This window comes from Macaca fascicularis, chromosome 17 (genome assembly GCF_037993035.2).
Source record: "Macaca fascicularis isolate 582-1 chromosome 17, T2T-MFA8v1.1".
Taxonomy (NCBI): domain Eukaryota; kingdom Metazoa; phylum Chordata; class Mammalia; order Primates; family Cercopithecidae; genus Macaca; species Macaca fascicularis.
Genome location: NC_088391.1, coordinates 93653397 through 93676813, shown reverse-complemented (window position 1 = coordinate 93676813; position 23417 = coordinate 93653397). Strand labels below are relative to the sequence as shown.

Below are 23417 nucleotides of genomic sequence, written 5' to 3'. Positions count from 1 at the left end.
ACCATATAAGTATTGCTTATCAATTTTCTCTTCTTTCTAATAAAAAGTTTTGCTGAAGTTCTTAATTCTAAGCATGAATGTACTGTTGTACGTTTTACCTCTGGCATTGCTTCAAATAATGTTCTTCTGCGCTTGGTGAACTCTTTCATATCAGTCAAGATTTCATGCTTTACTTCAGGGGGCAGGCTGCTGAAGTCCTCAGACTCAATATCTATCGCTTGAGGATTATGAAAGAACTCTTCCTGTAAAGAGAAAAACACAGCACCATGAAATTTACATTGCGTACACTTAGTTCTACTCACCATTAGGGATACGTATTATGTTTATATAATAAACACAGTTCTACATAATCAACACTTGGCTAAACACAGTTGCATATAATCTGTGACAGGCAATAAAGTGAGTAGGCAAATTAGGGAATGTAGCCATTCACTCTTTAATTCATTCAAAAGAAAAAATACTCAGCAGGTACCTCTAAGGCACCAGGCACTGTTCGAGGTACTAAGGTACTGTGAGATCGGATAAGGTGCCAGATAAGGTCCCTGCCCTTAGGAGTAGAGGAGGGCAGACAATACATAAATAAATAAATGAACAAGATAATGGTAAGAAAATAAAGCATATTTATCTGATATGAGAGTGATTACATGAAAAGAAAACAGAAAAAAAAGATTCATTTGACAGATAAAGAAGACCCCACTAAAAAGAGGATGTGTGAGCAGGGACTTGAAAGATATCAAAGAGCCTAAGGACAGAGCATTTCAGGCTGAGAGAATAGAAAATGCAAGAACCCAAGACAGAATGAGACTTAAGAATTCAAGCAATATATATAATTCCTGTAATTAAATTAGTTTTATTTTGCTTATAACATAAAAAATGAAATTAAAATTAAGAAATTCACAGGAGACATGGAAAAGCGTAAAACTTTTCTCAATTGTAACTCATTACCAAAAGTACTTTAAAATCCTTCATTAGTAAAAAAGATAAGCTAATACAACCTGCTGTCCTGCATGTCTGTATGTTACATGTGTACGTACTAACCAGCAAACGTGTAGGACAGAACTGTCACTGAGCTCAGCGTTTCCTGTGCCTTCCCTCACTAATGCTCCCATCACCCCTATCAGGAAGGCACTGATATCAATTTCGTTTTACAAAAAAAAAATAAAGCCTTGGAGAATTTAATCTGTGTAAGATCACACAGCGAGTGAACAGTGGAGCCTGGATTGAAGCGCAGGTCTTTCTGACCTCGAGGCCCATGGTCTTAACTAAGATCGCTCTCACTAGCTGCATTAATAGCACAGCACCTCCACAACCTGAAGGATCTTGAGGTTTTCGCTCAAAAGTCTTCTACCTGATATGACAAAACAATATGAACAAACAAGAAACAGTGAATTTGGGAATCAAAAAAATGCTATCTGTGACACTAACAAACTTGAAAAAATGTTTATGAAAAAAATATATACATAAGGTATAATCTCAATTTGTAAAAAATGCTATTCACGAAAATGTGTGTGGGACATTCTTCTTGTCTAACTCTCTGCCCCTTTCATAGGGGCTGACCTTAGTAACTAGCTTCTGAGGAACAGGATGTGGTGGGAAGGATGCTGCACAACTTTCAAAGCTAGGTCAGAAAGGCAACAGGGCCTCTGCTTGGAACGTTGGGATGCCCACCCTCAGAACACAGTCACCACGCTGGGAGAAAGCCCAGGCACCCTCAGAACACAGTCACCATGCTGGGAGAAAGCCCAGGCCACATGGAGAGGCCACAAGTAGGGCTCTGGCGCCAGCCGCACGGAAGTCTGGCTGACAGCCAGCATCAACCACCACCCATGGCAGCAAGGAAGCCTTGTTAGTCACTCCAGCCCCAGCTACAGACTGGCTGCATCTACACAAGAGACCCCAGAGATAACTGCCTGGCTGAGCTCATCAACCCCTGGAACCCAGACAGGTGATGAAAACAAAAGATGTTTTAACCACTAAGTTACACAGCAACAGATAACTAGAACGTACACACATATGTGTACACATATATATGTACATATGTACATTTGATACATGTATACAAATATACACACGGGTATTCAATTATATGGGGCAGGCGAAGAATGGATGAAAATATATCAAAATGTTACTACAAGTTATTTACGAATGATATGTTTTCTGTATTTTTTATGTAAGCACATATTACTATCGGTTGGTTGGTTGGTTGTAAAAGAAAAATGGCTTATTTTGAATACACAGATGTGCATAATGGCAAATTCCATATATATACACATGTATAGGTGAGTGTGTATTTATATACATACATGTACACATATATATGCACAATCAGAAAGGCATCTGTCTTTACTTTTCATCAGGAACTTTCATAGTTTCATATACCTCACTAATACTCATTTTCATGTCATTCATTTCAAATAACAGAATATATTCTGAATTCAAAAATCATCTAAATACCTGTAATGCTTGTTTTTGATTCATTCTTTCTTGCCATTCTTTTTCATCTTCCTCTTCTGAACTGAAAGTCAAACACACTTTTACGGTATCTATGATTTTTAATGACTGCTTACAAAGATACTCGTACACAAGGTGCTGCTCATTATAGGAGCTACAATGGTGAATAAAACAGCAAGATCTGTGCCACTACTGGTCTCATGGTCTGGTGGGGGACACATGTAAGTAAGCAATTAGAGTGGGATCTAATAACTTCCACCACAAGGGAAGGGCAGGTCACTAGAGATGCAATAGGGATTCACCTCACCCAATTTAGGAGGAGTCACAAAAGCTTTCCAGGATCCCCGACAATTACACTGGTGGGAGTTAGCCACGAGTTAAGTGAGGAGTCTAGTTGTAGGGAGTGGGAAGGTTCGTGGAGAAAAGTGTTCCAGGCAAAAGAACTAAGTTTTATAACCATATAGAAACAAGGAAAAGAAAGCCTGCTTGTGGATGATGTGAAGAGAGGAAGGGATAAGACTGGAAAATGTAATTAAGGAGTTAAAGTTTTATCCTAAAGAAATGAGAAGCTAAGCTGAGTGTGGTGGCTCACGCCTGTAATCCCAGCATTTTGGGAGGCTGAGGCAGGTGGATCACTTGAGGTCAGGAATTTGAGACCAGCCCAGACAACATGGTGAAACCTCATCTCTACTAAAAATATAAAAAATTTTCCAGGTGTGGTGGCAGGTGCTTGTAATCCCAGCTACTCCAGAGGCTGAGGCAGGAGAATCACTTAAACCCCGGGAGGTGGGGGTTGCCGTGAGCTGAGATTGTGCCACTGCACTCCAGTCTGGGCAACAGAGACTCCATCTCAAAAAAAAAGAAAAGAAAGGAAAAGAAAAGAGAAGCTAGAAAGTGTTTTAAGGAAATGACAATATCAGATTTGGATTTTAAACAGACTATAACACAAAACAGAGATTGGGCTTGGTGGGTGGAGTTATTACAAAAAGGGTAAGAAAAATACAAAGACAGAAAGAAGTTTAAAAATGAATAATGTAACCTGGAGAAAAAAGGACAGTGGGAGCAATGGAGACAAATAGAACTGCGCTGATTCAAAAGCTAAGTTGTCTCTTGGGAACTCCTGGGAAAGGAAGAGGTGGAGAGAAGGACAGGGGACAAAGGCAAACTGTCGAGTTTCTTGTTCTCCACCTTCACTTCCAACACAGAAGCTACCAACCATTAAGAGAGAGAGAGAGAGGAAGTGGAGTCCACAGAGAGGCTAAGCAGAAAGGGCCAGAGAGATGCCAGGGGAGTGGGGCAGTGCAGCATGGTTTTTAGGGCGGAGAAGTCGAGTACACTGAGAAGTTCAAAGCATCTGCTAGATGTAGCAACAAGAATGTCATGGGTTGTGGTATTTTAGCATCATGGTGAGAGAGACCATATTGGATTGAAAAGCAGCTAGAAAGAGCATGTGTAAGCAAAGTGAAAGGAAAACTAAAATTCATGCCTTGGAGAATTTTAAATCCAAAGCCCTGGCAGAAGTTCTTTAGAATGAAGAGGAATAAGAATCATGAATCACCAAAACACAAAGAATAGTAAATAAAAACTTTAGGCTTTGAAAAATATTCTGAAAGGTACAGATCGTGCCTATTTCAGATGCATTAAGAAATTTTCACATGCCTTATCATGTATATAACACATCAAGGTTTAAATGTGTCCGAATGTAGCAATGACTAAAATAATATTCTTAAAGAGTTAAACATTTACCTGTGTTTTTCTTCCTCTTGTAAAGGAGGCAAAACATACATATCGTTTTCTCTTCGAACCTGCGTAAGACTGGGTAGTGCTTCATCTCTGGAAAGTATACAAATCTTTAAACAGATTATATGAAATAGTATTTTGAGTCGATAATACTCCCCCACTGATTACACAGACCCTGCTCAGGATGGTGAACAGGGACCTGACCTGGCTGCCCTCGGGCCACTGCTGTGGAAAATAAATGCAGTCGAGAGAAAGGAAGGAACCGTGGCGGGGCTGCTCACCCAGAGCCAAGAAGAGCATAATCAAAGTAAAAAGTGTACATGACACAACACAACAGCTGTTTTTTCTCATTAGCAAAGTTGATTCTCACAGAATGGAGAATTGCCACAACTCCAAATTACCAGGTCAAATGGCAGCCTACTTGTCTCATTTCATTCTCTATTTTCTGTTGAAAGTTAAAATTACACAGGGAAAGAGAGTCACAGGAATTCAAGACAAAAATCACTTTTTTAAAACTTCATCTCTAACATGACTGTAATTTTCCTCTTGCCTTTTGCTTTTAAAGGCAGTTTTGATGGCTTGTCTCTTCAAAAACGTTTTCAGAAGCTTCTCTGTCGTTTTCCTGGAGTCACTGGACGCTAAGTCCTTTCTCTGCCTTCTCTTCGCCTATGAGAAGAAAGGATGTAAGATCTCACTTCAGGATATTAGACCACTAGAAACATTTCTGTGATTTATTTCCCATAGAATTTGGTTTGTCTGAGTTTTCAGACTACGGTTGCTTTAGCATTTCCTCCTAATTGCCATATAAACGAATATCTTCAGCTTGCTGCTACATAAAGGACACCCAGAGTTTCTATCTATTACTTAATGGGCTACTATACAATATATTTGGGAAACTATTAATTTACTTTCAGTTTCTTTTAAATGTCCTTTAATATGCCCAAGAAGTGGAAAGCTTAAATGCTTCCCAAAAGGAATTATTTATTTATTCGATAAAATGTCACAGTGACACCAAAAACAATTTCTAATATTGCTTTTTATAAACATGCATTACTTACATGTAATTCTGCCCTTCAATATTCAAGATTATATATCACAAGAAATTCTAAAATGTATAGAAATATCTTGTAAGAAATGTTCAAGTCGTGACAAATGGATAGTCCCTGTGCTTATAGTTAAATTTCAGATAAAAATAACCAAGATATTCTCTTTTCCTTTCTAATCCTTCCACAAAGTACCTGACTTACAGTATGCCTTGGGTAACTGAAAACTGCAACATTCAAGTCTAGACACTGTTACTGAGGCAACAAACATCCCCCAGCATTTATAAAGCCTTACTTTTATCCTATATCCTCACTTAATTAGAGAGTATCTGTCTGGTATGATTACAAAGTCATCATTCCATTACTTTGGCATTTTCAACAAATAAAAGTCATATATCCAAATGGGTGCTGTCATTTGGACTGTTTAAACATTATTTTATGTCATTTTTTTAGAGATGGGGTCTCCCTGTGTTGCCCAGGCTGGACTTGGGCTCAAGCAATCCTCCTGCGTCCAGCTTTCCAAAAACATTTTTTAAAACTACTTCCAGAACAATAAAGCTGCAACTCATTCTCATTCTTCTATATCATGGTCAATTTCCTTCCTAGATAATCCACTTTAGTCACCACTTGGCACCACATAACATTGCTTACTGCTAAAATCCAATTCCCCTCAAGAGAAGGCTTGCTATCACGGAGGATACTTGATCTCAGATTCAGGGAGGCACTTCCCAAAGAGGGTTTCCACAGTGTTCTGAGCGATGGCCGCATCCTTGAAATAAATATAGAACACCTAACAAGATCCTCTAAAGGGAAAACTCTCAACGGCAAGGTTTTTAGTGGTTAGTTTTATTTTATTTAAAAGTTAAATTTTATCATTGTACCCACAATGAACTCTCATAAAACTTTTTAAAATGAAAATTAATTGTTCAAGATAAAAAAGTAGATGTAATTAAATTAAATATATGTCAAAATAAGTCTGTCTCTAAAATTCTAAAGAGAAAACAGAAATTTTATGTGAACTTTTCTAAGAATGCAGAAAGAAAAAAATTATTTGACACTTACCGAAAACTAGATGACACTTACCAAAGTCTGTTTCTTCAATAGTGGAGCGTCTCCATCAAACACAAAAACAGGACGAATTCGAAAAAATAAGAGTTTGCAGAGCCGATGAAACAAAGTGAGAAGATGAGCATTTTCTATTGAGTTCCCGTGGTGATCCCGGACTCCTTTAAGTGCTTGGTTTAACCAAATGCTAATATCTGAGAGAATTGTTAATGGAAAAATCTCTGGAATTTTTCTCTTCATCCTCACAACTTCAATTTCCTAATAACTGATATTATCCAAATGTTGAACACTAAATACTTATCACTATTCATTTAAAATTGAAAAACATTTAGCTCTCATGGAATCTACCTAAAGTCAGTTAACTTTAGTTAAGCTCGTTACCCTTATTCACATACTACATTTTAAAATTATACAAAGACAGACACATCCTTTTAAGAAGTCTCGTTGCAAAGAATCGCTTCTTTAAAAAGACAAGTGATTGCTAAAGAATTTTCATGAATTAGCACAAATTTTCTGGAGGACGATTTGACAATTCATAGTGAAAAAAACTTTAAAACTTTGCAGTCGATTTTACCACTTCCAGACATTGATCCTCAAAAATCATCATAGATATATAATGAGAGTTATTTATAGAATGCTTGTTAATAATAATGAAAATATAACAATCAGTTTAAAAGTTTTCCAGCAGGTCTTTTTATAAAACTAATTATGGGCCAGGCGCAGTGGCTCACACCTGTAATCCCAGCACTTTGGGAGGCCAAGGTGGGCGGATCACGAGGTCAACAGATCAAGACCATCTGGCCAACATGGTGAAACCCTGTCTCTACTAAAAATACAAAAATTAGCCGGGCGTGGTGGCACGCACCTGTAATCCCAGCTACTCAGGAGGCTGAGGCAGAAGAATCGCTTGAACCCAGGAGGCAGAGGTTGCAGTGAGCCAAGATCGCGCCACTGCACTCCAGCCTGGGTGACAATGGGAGACTCCATCTCAAAAAAAAAAAAAAAAACCAGAAAGAAACCTGAACTGATACTAATTTTTGCAGGTAAATTTCTAACACAGGGAAAGAACATTGAAGGAATCCCATCAAGTTATTTCTGTTTTTATTATGTGGCAGCAATTTTTCTATGCACTGGCATATTCAATGCACTGAACAAAACACAGTATTGGCCCTATGGAGTTTATAATCTAGCAGGGAAAACACCAAGCCTTTGTGCTCCATGGCTTGCCCAGGCAATTTGTGCACTGCACTCGCTTTCACAGGGACTCTTATACACAATCAAAATCTGCTATTAAATAAGTTGAGCAGTTTAGTATTGAAATGAATGTACATTGCCTAACTTTTACTAACATAAAAAAAAATGTAGGCTCATCAACAATTAACTTACAAAACACTATGTAACAAAACACCTAGTGGAAAGCAAGCTAATGCTATGCTTATTTCCATAATATTTAGCAATACCATGGGCCAGGTATATCCAAGACCCTAGGGATATGCACCAAACAATTCAGCCATGAACAAAACAGAGACGGTCCCTATCTCCAGGAAGCCAGTGCAGCAGGACAAAAGCAATGGCAGATGATACAGCCACCAGGAAGTTTCTAGAATGTGATTTAAGGATTAACTTTGATGAACATGTGAAGAACAGATTATTAGGAAACCAGTTCTAAAATGAGTTAAAATAGCCCAAGTTAATGCAGCGAGTAGTGGTGGAGACTATGAGAAGAGGTCGGATAAAAGACACATCTCAGAAGTAGAACTTGGTGTTGATGTACAACTATCTTGTATTAGATCGATGTTTCTGCTTGCTACAAGTATAGTCTGAAAAAGCCATAGAGCTCCCTATTGCACAGGATTAAATTAGTTTCTACTTGGCCCACTACTTTAAACTTTAAGTTAAGTGAGGAAATCTAGTTTCAGATCAGTGACTCTCACCCCTGCTATCCATTAGAATAGGATATGAAGCTTCTGAAACATATGGATTATTAAACCCCATGGGCCTAAAATTTTAAATCATAGATACGGAGGTAGGTCTTCTTTTATTTTTTATTTTTCAATTAACTACAGGTAGTGCCAACACTCAGCTAGGGTTGAGAATTTTGTCTTGAATTCTTAGAGATGAAATATGTAAAATTAGATTATCTGAAAATATTCACATAAATTATTAACAAGAAATATGAAAAATGAGACAATCTGAAAATATTTGTATAATTTGACTTGTCTAATTTCAGTAAGTTTATCAACTCAAAATTAAATTCCTGCAGGCAGAAAAGTTAAAATCTGCAGCAAAGCCAAAAATCACTTTAGGTATAAGACCCAAAGACCAATAACATTTTAATACAAAAAATAAGTTTCTTTAGTTCTTTAGTTAGGTGACTTAAAATGTAATTAATCCCCATTACTATACATAGCCTAAAGAGAATGTAATAACTTGCTAATACATTTAAATGCATCTTAGAAACATTAAAATCTGTAAGAGACAAAAGTTTAACTGTTAATTCTGCATTATTTGACACAGACATTTAGACTGTATAAATAAGACACTAAGCTATATAGATGGTTTAAAGACCAAACAATTTATTATAGGGATACAAGAGTAAATTATGAAACTAGTATAATCATGGGTAAGTTTGTCATTAACAAACAACACAATAAAATCTAAATAATTTCAGGTGTCTGAATTCCCGTGAAAACGAAATAAAGCAAAATCAATTGTAGAACAAGTAATCAGATATTCTCCTTTGACATAAATGAGGTTATTATAAATATATGAGGTTGTCATTATGACTAGAATGTCTTTCACAGTCCTCTTTAAGAGACAGGCATGAACACTGCTCACTGCAGCCTTGACTTCCTGGGCCCAAGCAATCTTCCTGCCTCAGCCGTCCGTGTAGCTGGGACCACAGGTGCAGGTCACCACGTCCAGCTAATTTTTTGACTGCGTGTAGAGACAGGGGTTCACAATGTTGCCCAGGCTTGTCTTGAACCCCTGGGCTCAAATGATCCCCCTGCCTTGACCTCCCAAAGTGCTGGGATGACAGGCGTGAGCCACTGAGCCTGGCCGCAGTCCTCTTTAGTAAGTCTTCACAAGGGCTGCTACATAAAATGATCTAAATCTTTGCTGAAGTGTTAAGGGTTCTTGGCACTGAAAACTAACCTTTACCCTTTATTTCTGAGAAAATCTTTAGACTGCAATGATATAGACGAACCGCTTGAGGGCAGCAACAGCGCATGTGCTCTAAAAAAAAAAAAAACCCTTTGGCTTTCCCCAATTCAAAGTACCCTGTATAAAAACTTTTAAGCCAAAAATCAATTACAGATGTAGTCAAAGATTATCCATTTCCAAAAAATGATGACAATCTCATTATATTTTAAAACTTATCAATGTCGTTTTATTTATAAGTGTGTTCCTACTGAAGAATTAGGGCTCCGCAGTCACGGACTTCTTTGCTGAACGCCCACACACTCTTGCACTCCATTTCCGGTCCCAATCCCCTCGCAATCATTTACAGGACTCTTTCCGCAAGCCCACGAGCCCCTAGACTCATAGATCCCCATTCAGGAAATTGGTGTAAGGTATCACCAGATTCTGAGCCAGAATAGACACTCAAAAAAAAAAAAAAAAAAAAAAAAGACTACGTAACAAAGAAAAAGATCAAAATTTCAAAAACAGTATCACGTTTTGCTAATGCAAAAAGAATTTAATTCCAATGACAAACAAAACCAGCCAAACATGTACAAAAACAACAGTCCTTAAAAAGTCAATTTAAAAAAAAATGGTAAAACACCTGTCCACACTACCCTTCCTCTAAGAAACATAAATGGGGCAAGACTCAAGCAAAACTAATGGTCGAAATCTACTCTTCTCTCCATACTGACCTCCCGGACGGGATAGTAACTTTAAGATTTACTGTATTACTCGCGCTAAACTTCTCTCATTTAGGTAATTTATTTATTCCTCATTCCAATCCTGTGTGTAGATACTATCACCACGTCCACTTTGCAGATGAGAGAATTAAAGCAGAAAAGAACATAAAGCACTGCCACAAAGAGACAAACCAGGATGCACAGGCCGCTAAGACTGCAAAGCTGGGGAAAGCAGACTGGGCGGCCCTCCTCATCACCCGATTCCGCACTCAACCTACCACGGATCAAAAATATTTGCGGTGGAAAAAAATAAATAAATAAAACATACCAATAAAAACTACAAAAATTTTAAAAATACAGTATAACAACTATTTACAGATCACTTACATTGCATTCGGTATTACAAGTAATCTAAAAGCGATTTAAAAGATTACGGGAGGCAGTGCATAGTTTATATGCAAATACCACGCCATTATATAAGGGACTTGAAGGAACTTGAACATCGCGGTATGGGGAGGGGGGGCTGGAACCAAAGCCCCGGGGATACCGAGGTACGACTGTACTTAGAAACCCTAGTGACAGAGATTCTATAGCGACCCCGACCCAAGACCGTCATCCTGCAGATGCTACTCTGTGCCCAAGGCAGAGCCCCGCGAGGAATCCAGCCCCGAATCCCTGCACCCCAAGTCCCAACGCGGCGTTAAGGATACCAACAGCCAGGATCTTCCCTTCCAGTGCCTCGGGGCTGACCTGACGCCCAGAGCACTCCAGCAGCTTCCAGAGCCCCTGGACCCCCATGAGGCGGCTGAGTCCTCAGAGCGGACCCAACAACTTCTACTCTAATTCTTCTACGACGGGCTATACCGCCGCCTAGGACCCTGGGAGGAAGCCCTCCCTGCTCCTACACAGGAAAGATAGCATATAATACAGAAGCCACGATTTTCCAGGGCGGGGGAAAGCACTAACGGGAGCGCATTACAGGGTAGAGACTCCGGCTGCAACACGTCCCAGCTGCTGTCACCGCCTCCCGGAAGAAAGACAGGTCCAGAGAATGGCCGTTGGTGGGGAGGGGCAGGGCGTCGCTTCGCCAGCGCTTAGGCCCAAACGTCTGCGCCTCTAATGGAAGACCGGGGTGACAGGGCCACGCAGGCGACGGAAACAGCCAGAAGATGTCTCTGCGACACCATTCGCCTTTGCTGGTGGGTCCGCAAACCCACGAAGAATGGACCCGCTCGGTTTCCGTCTAATACGACGCGCAGGGCGGAAGTCCCGCCTCCGTACCGACGTATATTTTCTGCGCTTGCAGCACTCCGGAAGTGAGAGGTTTAGCTCCAGTGTTGATTTCTTGGTGAGTTGCTACCGCCACGCTGGCATTCTGAAATCGTTAAGCATTAAAACAGTGTGCAAAAGCACCTTCTTGGTTGGGCAACGGGTTTTTGTTTTTTGTTTTTGTGGTCTCACGCTGTCGCCCATACTGGAGTGCAGCGTCGCATTCTTAGCTCACTGCAGCTTGGAACTCCTGCTGCCCTAGCTCAAGCGATTCTCCCATCTCAGCCTCTCAAGTAGCTGGGACCGCAGGCGCGCACCACTATGCTGGGCGAATTATTTTTGTAGAAACGAGATCTCCCTGTGTTGCCCAGGCTGTGAGGTGACGATTTTCTACGCGCTTTTTTAGTATCGGTTTCTCACCTTTGCGCCGCCAGTTGTGAAGACACTTAACACTAAATGTTGTTTTACACGTGAAGAGACAACCGAAAGGTGGATGCCTTCTTGGTTTTGTACTATTTATTTGTATGCTAGCACGTAGTAACCAAAGAGTAATAAAATTTAAAGCCTGTGAAAATGTTGGGGTCCCAACATTACTGAACAAAAGGAAAAAGTCAAGCTGGGAACTGCTCAGGGCAAAACCTGCCTCCCATTCTAGTCAGACATTCCTCTGCTAACTGAGATAGACGCATATTCTGATTACCTCCCTCATCTACCTGTGACCTGGAAGCCCTTCGTGCTTCCGAGTTGTCCCCACCTTTCTGGAAGGAACCAGTGTACTTACATATATTGATTGATGTCTCCTGCCTCCCTAAAATGTATAAAACCAAGCTGTGCCCCAACCACCTTGGGCACCTGTCATCTGGACTTCCTGAGGCTGTGTCACAGGCGTGCTTCCTTAACATTGGCAAAATAAACTTTCTAAATTAATTGAGACCTGTCTCAAATTTTGGGGGTTCACATGCCTTAATCCTTGACATATAGTTTAGTTTTCTTCGGCATCTAAAATTTATAATGCCACGACTTGTAGATCAGAAATGACTAGAAATCAATTAACAGAGTAACCCCAGGAAAGGCCACAGCTCTGGAACCCTCAGGCCAAGATTCAAATCCCCCCATCATGCCTCCCTATGGTCTTACTAAAGTCACAATTTTCCAGAATTTGTATCCCCATCAGCAAGCAGGGCATAAAACCAACCTTGCAGACTTCAGGTAAGGATTCAAGGTGTTACATGCAATGCACTTAGCACTAGTAACTACTCAGTAAATGACAGTGTTAGCATCCATATTTGTTCAAATTTGAACTAAATTTAAACTCAGTGAAAAGGCTGATTTAAGGGAGCGGGCAATTTTTTTAAAGACTTCTTTATAACAGAAGTATATGGGAAATTGATTATTTATTTATTTATTTATTTTAATTTTTTTGACAGGGTCTCACTCTGTCGCCCAGGATGGAGTGCAGTAGTGCGATCTCAGCTTACTGCAACTTCCACCTCTCTGGCTCAAGTGATGCCCCTGCCTCAGCCTCCCAAGTAGCTGAGATTACAGGCCCCCACCACCACGCCCTGATTTTTTTTTTTTTTTTTTTTTTTGAGACAGGGTCTTGCTTTGTTGCCCAAACTGGTCTCAAACTCCTGGTCTCAAACAATCCTCCTGCCTCAGTCTCCCAAAGTGCTGGAGTTACAGACATGAGCCGCCGTGCTCTGTGGAGAAATCCATTTTTAACAAAACTATTTCTATGCCCAACAAGATGGTTCCCAGTGGCCATGTTTGGTTGACCTAGTCACAACTAATTTTCTACAGGAATAATCCTGACAAAGTGTTTTTTGCATTTCCTCCATATGTAAAGTAATCCCCAGAAACCGTTCCCAGTTGTTATTTTACTGAGAGTAATATAATTGCCTATTCAGTATTTGTCTCTTCCCCATGGTAGACTGTAAACTTAGTGAAACGAAGAACGATTTTGTTGACTGTTACATCCCCCACTCCTGGCACTTAGCAGTTCTGTAAATATTGCCTAAATGACCTCCTAAGCCTCTAGTCTAAAGCTCTCCAGTGCACCTTGCAGTCTGTTGGAAGAATCTGCTTGGAGGTTAGGCTGATAATTCATTCAGATCTCATCTGAGACATACATTGCATTGTGTTATGGTCTGAATTGTGTCCTCCAAAATTCATTTGTTGAAGCCTGAGTACCTCAGAATGTGACTGTCTGAACACATGGCATTTAAAAATGATTAAATTGAAATGAGGCCATTAGGATAGGCCCTAAATCCAATCTGACTGGTGTCGTTGTAGGAAGAGGAAATTGGTCCACATGGAGAGACTCCAGGGATGACAGGCACAGAGGAAAGGCCATGTGAGGACACAGTGAGAAGGCGGCCCTCTCCAGGTGAAGGAGACAGGCCTCAGAAGAAACCAAACCTGCCTGGTCCTGGACTTCTAGTTTCCAGAACCGTGAGAAAATAAATTTCTGTTGTTGAAGCCACCCTGTCTGTGGTGTTTTGTTATGGTAGCCCTGAGAAACTAAGACACTGTGATCCTAGGCAAGTTTCTTCACCAATGAAAGCCTCAGTTTCTGCCAGCAAAACGGGAATGCCGCCAACATCTTGTTGTTGTTGTTGTTGTTGTTGAGCTATTTAAGAATTGACCTGATAATGGTGTCTCATTTAGTTGAGTGAATCGCTGGTACAGGAGGGGTGGGAGTGTTATGGGTAAAGTTGAGATGCAGAATGTGATGGATCCTAGAGGAGCTGCCTGAGCCCCTCCAGTCTGGGAGAAGACAAGTTGGGAAGTATTGTAGCTGCTGCACCAACTTGGCCTAATGATACCACACAATTCTTTAACAATAATGGTAGGAGGGAAAGGAACTGCGCAGAATTTGATCTAAATAAACTTTTATTTTTTTTCTGCCCATGAGCTGGGTAAAAACAAATAGCCAACATAGGTATTTGAGTATTGTAAGTACTTTTAAAACCAAAGCAAAGGCTGGGCACGGTGGCTCATGCCTGTAATCCCAGCAATTTGTGAGGCCGAGGCAGGCGGATTACTTGAGGCCGGGAGCTCAAGACCAGCCTGGTCAACATGGTGAAACCCGGTCTCTACTAAAAATACAAAAATTAACCAGGCATGGTGGTGCATGCCTGTAATCCCAGCTATTCAGGAGGCTGAGGCAGGAGAACCACTTGAACCCGGGAGGCAGAGGCTGCAGAGAGCACCACTGCACTCCAGCCTTGGCGACAAAGCGAGACTCCATCTTCTTCTGAAGAAACAGCAACTAAGGGGGTACATATTAGATTTTAAAGGAATTAGCTCCTTAAGATGCTGTCTAAAGGGCTCTCTCTAAAGACTCTGAATAGTAAAATTCACATCTTTTGGAATGATAATAGCAAACTCTTAAATAGCACTTCCTATCTACAAAGCACTGTTCTAAACACTACATGTATTAGCTTATTCTTCAAAATCATTTATAAAGTAGATACTATTACCCCCACTTTACTAATGAGGAAGTAGGCACAGAAAAATAATTAACCTTAACTTGCCTATATCACTACAAGTGATACAGCTTGTTAAGTGCAGAGCCAGTATTTGAATGTTCATTGTATCTATGGGGATTCCTCAGAGCTGACCAACAAATCAAATATGATGGGAATTTTACTAATCTTCTAAGACAAGTATGCAGTAACTCTTGCTTACAGCTTCTGCGGGAAAAATAATCTCACTAAACTCAAACCTCATTGTGCTCCTAATAACTGGAAAGCCAAACTTAGAACACATCAAGACTTTTATAAAAACTGATTATGGTCAATAGTTTGAATAACTCATCCTCTTTTTCTAGGTGTCACCCTATCCTTTAATTTCTTATTTTATTTTGCATTTTTCTCCTTTCCTCTTGGTTCTTCCTACCTACCTCTTCTCTGAAATATTCAGTTGAACTGTATGAAATTGCTGATATTCAACCATTTTTGATCTACAAAGATGACAACTTCATTTGGTTCAAACATAAGAATCAAATTGTCTATTTCCTATTAAATTAGAAATCTAAAATTATAGTCATAATGCATATTGTTTCATTAATAATAAAAGACACAAGATGGTTTCTTATGATATACCAGTTGAGCAGAATTGACAAATTATCATGTACTTCAAAGACATAATGGTACTTTATGGTTTAAAATCATTCATACAATTAAAAGTAGAAAACAAAACTTTATTTGATGAAAACTTTTTAAAAGTTCCAGTATGAAGTAACAAAATCAACAACCTACAAATCTCTTTCAGTTCTTTGCATTTCAAGCAAAATATTCTCTTCAGAAAAATGACCATTTCATAATATATATCCCCTTCTGTAGGCTAGGCATGTATGAGTGAACAAATGGATATAAAATTCAAGAAAAAATGAAAATATTTTAAAAATAAAAATCTGAACCTTTTCCTTGAGGTGTATTGCGATATGGTTACCAACATATTCAGCACCTTGTAATCACCAAGTTACTGATTTGAGTCCTGGAACAAGACCCTAAAATTAAAGAACAAGAGATCCTAGTCATTTGTGAGTCACAGATTGGCAGCAGAAGAAAAACTGACAGCAGCTAGAGGAGCTCAAAGACATGAAATTCACACTTCTGAAATATTTAATACTCACTTCAAACAGCTAATTGTCTATATGGTTTTTAAAAAAGGAAACAGCTCAGAGTCTGGAATATGGGTAGTTGTCCTCTGAGTGACTTGGGCATTTCTTACGCATCTTCAGTACTGTTATCAACATACGACTCCATATTGAGAGAGCAATCAAATATCAGGAGATCTCATGTCACAGATAACCCTGGGCATAGAAACTTAAGGTGCCAATTGTTCTTTTACTTTATCCCTAAGGCAAACGTCATCTAGACTTACAAAAGTCTTTCAAGACCTAAGGTTCTTGTCAATATTTGATTATTACAAACCATTCAAGAAAGTCAAAAAATTGGAATCAATGCACTAAGTCATCCATTTGCACCAAAAGAAAGGATCAGTTTCTTGAGTCTTTTCTCTTTTGCCTCTTAGTCAGAATCCTAAGAACATAACCAGGAAACAAATGAGGCAAGCAAGATCCTGCTATAAATCAAAGAACTACTAGACTCATGAAATAATTTTAAACGCGTGTTAACCATGAGTGAAAACTAGAAATTGATGGCCCCAATTTCTTTAAGGGCAGATAGTACTTTACATCTTGGTCTTGAGAATAAAACTATCTGTAACAAATATCTAGAGATTCGAGTCATTAAAAAAGTCACTTCATGCTTAAGTATTTCAAATCTTGATGCTATTAAGTGAATTTGTGTTTGACTTATTTAGACAACAGTTGTAATTTTATTGAATTTTGTGAAATTTTCTGTCCAGATTATTTATATACTCTTAACTTGAAAGGACAATAATCTGTGCTTATCTGCTTATATATCTGAAATCACCCATCATAATCATGTACAAGCTTAGTATCTGGAGAACTACAAGTTTATTTTTTATACCACAAGATCTGCTCCTATTTAATGTAGGCTTACTAAAATCTTCTACTGTCTTTATACAGTCCTCTGTATAGCAGTTTCATATATAATGCCAGCTGTTCAGTACCAAGCACAGTCAATCATTCCCATCGTAATCACTGTAACCCTGGTAACCACTGTTCCTTCTCTCATGGATACTAGACATCTTTTTCCATGCCGACTCCTGATGGAAACTAGCACTGAAAGACCGGCCCAGACGCCCATGCTGCTTCTTGGAAATATTGTCTTCACTCTCAGATTTGGAAATTCCCTGGGCATGTGTTGGAGGTTGTGATTCTTGTCTAATAGTTCCAAATGGAAAGTTCCAAAGGCCAAATCTTTGCCAGTTAAGTCTCTGGAATGCTATGATGCAATGCAAATTTCCCCCAACCTGAGAAGAAAAAAAAGTTGGGTGAAGAAAATAAAGGGAAATTAATTGTACTAATTTGTCCCTATGAACTCCCTTGTTTCTTTTTTACTTCACCTGCCTCAAAATGGTACTTTCCTTCCAGGCATCATCAGAGCACCTTATCCTGCACCTTTTCTGACAGCTGCCTTTACAAAATATAACAATGCCCACTGGAGCCAAAACACCTTCCTCCCCGTACCTCTCTACTACTTACTCTCAACACATACTAGAGAACTTCCCCATCTGCCTAATTCAAACACCAAGATCATTCCTCTTCCTCTCTCTCCTATTCTTCATATAGTTTTATGAGTAAGATTGTATCAATGGGATATCATTTCCCTAGAGCCTCCCTCAAAGCCTTGTTTGTACACATGACTCTGCCACAAGGCCACAGTTAATCTGGCCCAAGCTGGGCTAAGACTATGGAACTGAACCCAAGACAGCTCAGTCTCAGTCTAGACTGTTCATCTAAAAAAGATACATAAGTTGAAAGATGATGATCATAAGAAGAAAGTAATCAGACAAAAGGAGAGCTAAGAACAATGTATAGCCCCCAAAAGAGTGAAGCAGACTACCAATTACTTGGCCCTTGCTATCATTCCAATACCTGCTACCATCTACCATTCCTTTATGACTCCAGGTTATACCCCTTGCCCTAGGGTTTTAAAGACAGCCCTGTGTCCTTAAAATAATTTTCACTCCTCTATAAAATATAAGTTTCTGTTATTTACAACCTAAAGAGTGCTAAGTAAAACACTGCATTTTGGTCAGCTGGGAAATGCCTTCAAACACAATGGTGTTCTTCTTACCTTCTTTGTTTTTCTATACTGCAGTCCCCTCTCTAAGTGCCGGATATCCAGGTATTCTGGATTTTGAGTGTTTAGATCAGTAACAATATCTGCCCATCTATAGTTAAGAAGAAAGGATAAAGCACAATTTTCTTTTAAGTCCAAAGTATCATTGCAATGGAATTTTTCATGAGCAAGTTGCTGCAATATTATCACAGCAATAACTGGCAGTAATTCTCTTATCTCAACATTGTTTCATCTACTAAACTGTAATAACTTCTAGTTTTATGACAATTCTGTTTATCCAACCATTGCCAAGGTTCTCAGTATACAATTGGTTACTCTTCCTACAGAATAAATAAATACCAACATATTAGATGACATCCTGCAGGCTAAAGCAGCAACATGCTATATTTCCTTTTCAATTACAGTCAAGTCCACTTTTAAAATAATGTAAAGTTAATATGTCTCTATTAGCGGACAACACAATTGTGCAGAAAATCCAAGGGAATTACAAAACAACTACTAGAACTAATAGGATTTGGTAAAGATGTAAGATTCAAGGTCTACCTAGGTAAATCCATTGTAATTTTGTATTCAACCAGCAAATAATAAGGAAATGAAACTTTTTAAAAATCAATTTACAATAGCATCAAAAAGTATAATGCACTGAGGAAAAACTTTTTATTGCAATATCTTTTGTTTTACTTCAATTGTTTTGGCAGTACAGCTGGGTTTTGGTTACATGAATAAGTCTTTTGGTAGTGATTTCAGAGATTTTAGTGCACCCGTCACCCAGGCAGTGTACACTGTATCCAATATGTAGTCTTTTATCCCTCATCCCCCTCCCAGACTTCCCTCAGGAGTCCCCAAAGTCCATTATATCATTCTTATGCCTTTGCATCCTCAGAGCTTAGCTCCCACTTAAAATGAGAACATATGATATTTGGTTTTCCATTTCTGAGTTACTTCACTTAGAATTAATTGCCTCCAGCTCCATCCAAGTTGTTGCAAAAGACATCATTTCATTCCTTTTTATGGCTGAGTAGTATTCCATGGTATATACATACCACATTTTCTTTATCCACTCATTGGTTGATGGGTACTTAGGTTGATTCTCCATCTTTGCAATTGAGAATTGTGTCACTATAAACATGTGTGTGCCTGTGTCTTTTTCATATGACTTATTTTCCTTTGGGCAGATACTCAGTAGTGGGATTGCTGGATCAAATGGTAGAGCTACTTTTAGTTCTTTAAGGAATCTCCATACTGTTTGCCATAGTGGTTGTACTACTTTACATTCCCACCAGCAGTGTAAAAGAACACATTGAGAAAAAATGTTTAACAAAAGACATAAAACTCCATACTGAAAAATAAAAAAAAAAGTTGAAATTAAAGTTCTAATTAAGTAAAGATATAGCCTATGTTGTTACAATGTCAATTCTCCTAAAACTAAACTATTAATTCTTTCGTTATTTATGAGACAGGGTCTCACCTTGTCACTGAGGGAGGAGAGTACAGTGATGCAATCTCAGCTCACTGCAGCCTCGACCTCCCAGGCTCAGTTCATCCTCCCGCCTCAGCCTCCCAAGTAGCTGAGACTACAGGCACATGCCACCATGCCTGGCTAATTTTTGTAGTTTTAGTAGAGATGGGGTTTCGCCATATTGCCAAGGCTGGTCTCGAAATCCTGAGCTGAAGTGATCCTCCCACCTAAGTATTGGGATTACAGGCGTGAGCCACCGCACCCAGCCGAAATTATGAATTCTATAGATTCTATCCTCATCAAAATCTTAACAGGCTTTTGAGCAAAAAGACAAATCCTAAAATTTTTATGGAAAAGCCAAGGTCCTAGAAGAGCCAAAACAATCTTTAAGAAAAAGAAAAATTCAGAAAATTCGTGCTAGCTAATTTCAGGATTTAGTATAAACAATTCAGAGTTTGACGTCAGTAAAAGGACAGACAGATTAGTAGGACAGAGTCCAGAAAGAGCCCACACATACAGTTTTCAGCAGAGGCACCAAAGAAATTAAATAAGGAAAGGAAAATCTTTGTAAACAAATGGTGTTAGAATAACTAGATAAACACTGGGGGAAAAATCAGAGTTGAGCTCTACCACATACCACACACAAAAGGTAATTAAGGCTAGGCATGGTGGCTCACATCTGTAATCCCGGCCCTTTGGGAGGCCAAGGAGGCAGGATCACTTGAGCCCAGGAGTTTTAAACCAGCCTAGGCAACACAGCAAGACTCCATCTCTACAAAAAAATTTTTTAAATTAGTAGGGCATGGGGGCACACATCTGTGGTCTCAGCTACTCAGGAGTCTGAGGTGGGAGGATCACTTGAACCCAGGAGGTCAAGGCTTTAGTGAGCCATGATCACACCACTGTACTCTGGCCTGGGTGATAGAGACCCTGTCTCAAAATAATAATAGAAATGGATCAGAAATCTAAACATAAAATCTATAAAGCTTCTAGAAAAAAACAGGAAAGCATCTTTGAGGTTGTGGTAGGCAAAAATTTCTTATTAGGCACAAAACACATAAAAGAACAAAATTGATAAAATAAATTTAATTAAAATTAATTAGAATTAGAACTTCTGTTCATCAGAAGGTTTACAACCACTTTGGAGAATTTTCTCACAGTTTCTTAAGTATACATCTATACTATGAATCAGCAATTCTAGTCCTAGGTATCTTCCAGGAGAACAAAACATATGTCCTCTAAAAGACTTGTACGACAAAAGTGACTTATCCATACAAAGGAAATGATTTGGCCATATAAAGGAATGAAGTTCTAATCCATGCTAAAACATGGATGACACTGAAAACACTGTATTAAGTGAAAGAAGCCCGGTACAAAATGTTACATATTGTATGTCACCATTTATACGAAATGTCAAGAACAGGCAAATCCCAGCCAGGTGCAGTGGCTCACGCCTGTAATCTCAACACTTTGGGAGGCTGAGGCTAGGGGATCACTTGAGGTCAGTAGTTTGAGACCAGCCTGGCCAACATGGCAAAACCCTGTCTCTACAAAAAATACAAAAATTAGCTGGGCATGATAGCGGGCGCCTGTAATCCCAGCTAGGAGGCTAAGGTAGGAGAATCTCTTGAACCTGGGAGGTGAAGGTTTGGTGAGCTGACATCACACCACTGCACTCCAACCTAAGCAAGAGAAAGAGACTCTGTCTCAAAAAAAACCAACCAAACAAAAAAGAATAGGCAAATCCCTAGAGACAGAAAGTAGATCAGTGGTTGCCAAGGCTCAGGGAATGCGGAGTGACTGCCAAGGGGCATGGGATTTCTTTCTGGAGTGACGAAGATTTTCTGCAATTAGATAGTGGTGACTGGTGCAGAACCCTGTAACTATAATAAAATCTGTGGAATTGTACATGTTTTCCCATTTCTTGAGGCAGTATCTCATTCTGTCACCCACACGAGACTGCAGTGCAGTGGTATGATCACAGCTTACTGCAGCCTCAATTTCCTAGGCTCAAGCAATCTTCTTGCCTCTTTTTTTTTTTTGGTTGTGAAATGGTCTCAGTATGTTGCTCAGGTTGGTCTTGAACTCCTGGGCCCAAGCGATCCTCCCACCTCAGTCTCCCAAAGTGCTGGGATTACAGGCATGAGCCACCATGCATGGTGGGTGCGGTGAACTTTATGGTATGTGAATTATATTTCACTAAAATTTTTATATAATTTGTTTCAAGGCTTGTACATGAATGTTCCTAACAGCTTCGCTCACAAGAGATGAAACCTCAAAGCAATTCAAATGCCCATCAACAGGAAAATGGAAAACAAATTGCAGCATGCTTATGCAACAGAATACTACTCAGCAATAAAAAAAATAAACTCCTGATACACGTGACACAATGGAGGAATCTCAAATATGTTACTTAAGATATTGACGCAAAAATAATATTGTATGATTCTGTTTACATGGAATTCAAGAAGAGGCAAAGCAAATCTGTGGTGACAGAAATCAGAAGAGGGGCTTTCTATGGAAATTGATACGAGTAGAGAGTGAGGGTATTTTCCACGGCAATGAAAGTGTACCATATCCTATTTGGGTGGTGATTATACAGGTGCATTCATTTATCAAACTAATTATATACAACTAAGATCTGTGCATTTCATTGTCTCTAAATGTTACCCCAATTAAAGAAAATAAAGGGAAGTCAACATACTTTTTACAGTGAATGGCAGGATGTTTTCTACTTGATTCTCCAATTAAGATCCAATATTCAACTTCCTGTGGTGAGAGAGGTCCCCTGCTAAACATAAAATACATTCGCAGTAAGTTTAATAGTTACTCCCTTGAGTATATTGCTTCAACTATATATTAATAAAAGGCATACTAGAGTGTACTCAAACACGGCATTCATTCATCAAGAACAGACATTAGAGCTTAGGTGAGGGTAAATTTCTATAGGCCATTAAAGAGAACTTACAAATTAAATTTCAGCCTTAATCCTCTATTCAAAATCTAGGGCTATAAAATGTTTTAATAGACCACCTCTAAAATTCTAGGAGAAAAAAAAAATCCTGGAATGCTACCTGCATTTTTCCACTACTCTTCTCCTTTCACTGTGAATTCAAGACATTTCAAAAGGCATCCTAAAAATAAAAGCCTAAAGCAATGGAGTCTCTAAACACACTGATTTCCTAATCCCATCCCTGGACATTCTAATTCGAATAAGTCTGGAGTACAGCTGGGGATTTTTATAGTTTTTAAAAAAAATCTCACATGATTCTTAGGTGAAGACAGAAGTGAGGAACTCTCTTTTAAAGGGTACAAAGTTGGTTTAAAACCATGATTTATATTTGATAAATGTCTGAAATCAGGTGAAGATGCAGGATTAAATAATAAAAGAAACACACAGTATACCTCACTTACAAGAAATTCCACCTCCAGAAAGATGAATAAAGCATTTCAGCATTTGGAGAGAACAAGAGAGTTCCCTCTTGCTCCTCATTCACAAAACACAACTTCCAGCTTCCTGGTTCTCCCAGGTCATTCCAACCTGTCTCAGCATCCCTCTCTTCCCTAAACCTGAGGAGCCTTTGAGTGGGACTCCAAGGTCACATGGCCTCCAACCCCAAATAACCCATCCTGGCTGGGTGTGGCGGCTCATGCCTATAATCCGAGCACTTTGGGAGACTGAGGTGGTCAGATCACTGGAGCCCAGGAGTTCAAGACCAGCCTGGGCAACATGGTGAAACGCTAAAACCCTGTCTCCAAAAAAAACAGAAAAATTGGCCAGGTG

The 23417-nt window shown here is 39.2% G+C and overlaps 2 protein-coding genes and 1 long non-coding RNA gene across 47 annotated transcripts in view; 1 reads left to right on the top strand and 2 right to left on the bottom strand.

Moving 5' to 3' along the window:
* The window catches only part of ERCC5 (ERCC excision repair 5, endonuclease), a 28314-nt gene extending 17109 nt beyond the window's left edge, over positions 1-11205 (bottom strand). For 3 of the 6 annotated variants that reach the window (XR_012426493.1, XM_005586201.5, XM_074021351.1), the window contains exons 1-6: positions 10876-11205; positions 6318-6493; positions 4742-4857; positions 4198-4284; positions 2455-2515; positions 99-242 (exon numbers count right to left, since the gene is read on the bottom strand). Coding sequence is in view for 3 of the 6 variants with exons in the window: in XM_005586201.5 (XP_005586258.3) it covers positions 99-242; positions 2455-2515; positions 4198-4284; positions 4742-4857; positions 6318-6493; positions 10876-10963 (672 nt within the window). In the remaining 3 variants the exon portion in view is untranslated. Of the gene's footprint in view, positions 1-98; positions 243-2454; positions 2516-4197; positions 4347-4741; positions 4858-6317; positions 6494-10875 lie in introns of those variants that run through there. The other 3 variants (XM_074021349.1, XM_074021352.1, XM_074021350.1) reach the window with 2 other exon arrangements.
* A 245-nt stretch (positions 11206-11450) lies between these two features.
* LOC135968145 (uncharacterized) lies at positions 11451-13916 on the top strand. The gene is made up of 2 exons (XR_010582660.1): positions 11451-11513; positions 13727-13916. It is a non-coding gene; the product is annotated as an uncharacterized lncRNA (long non-coding RNA).
* A 1701-nt stretch (positions 13917-15617) lies between these two features.
* Positions 15618-23417, bottom strand: part of BIVM (basic, immunoglobulin-like variable motif containing) — a 40151-nt gene continuing 32351 nt past the window's right edge. For 25 of the 40 annotated variants that reach the window (XM_065533464.2, XM_074021353.1, XM_074021354.1 and 22 more), the window contains 3 exons: positions 22338-22424; positions 18169-18265; positions 15618-17341 (listed from right to left, as the gene is read on the bottom strand). In XM_065533464.2, coding sequence (XP_065389536.1) covers positions 17048-17341; positions 18169-18265; positions 22338-22424 — 478 coding nt within the window. In that variant the 3' untranslated portion in view covers positions 15618-17047. The remainder of the gene's footprint in view (positions 17342-18168; positions 18266-22337; positions 22425-23417) is intronic. The other 15 variants (XM_074021362.1, XM_074021357.1, XM_074021371.1 and 12 more) reach the window with 1 other exon arrangement.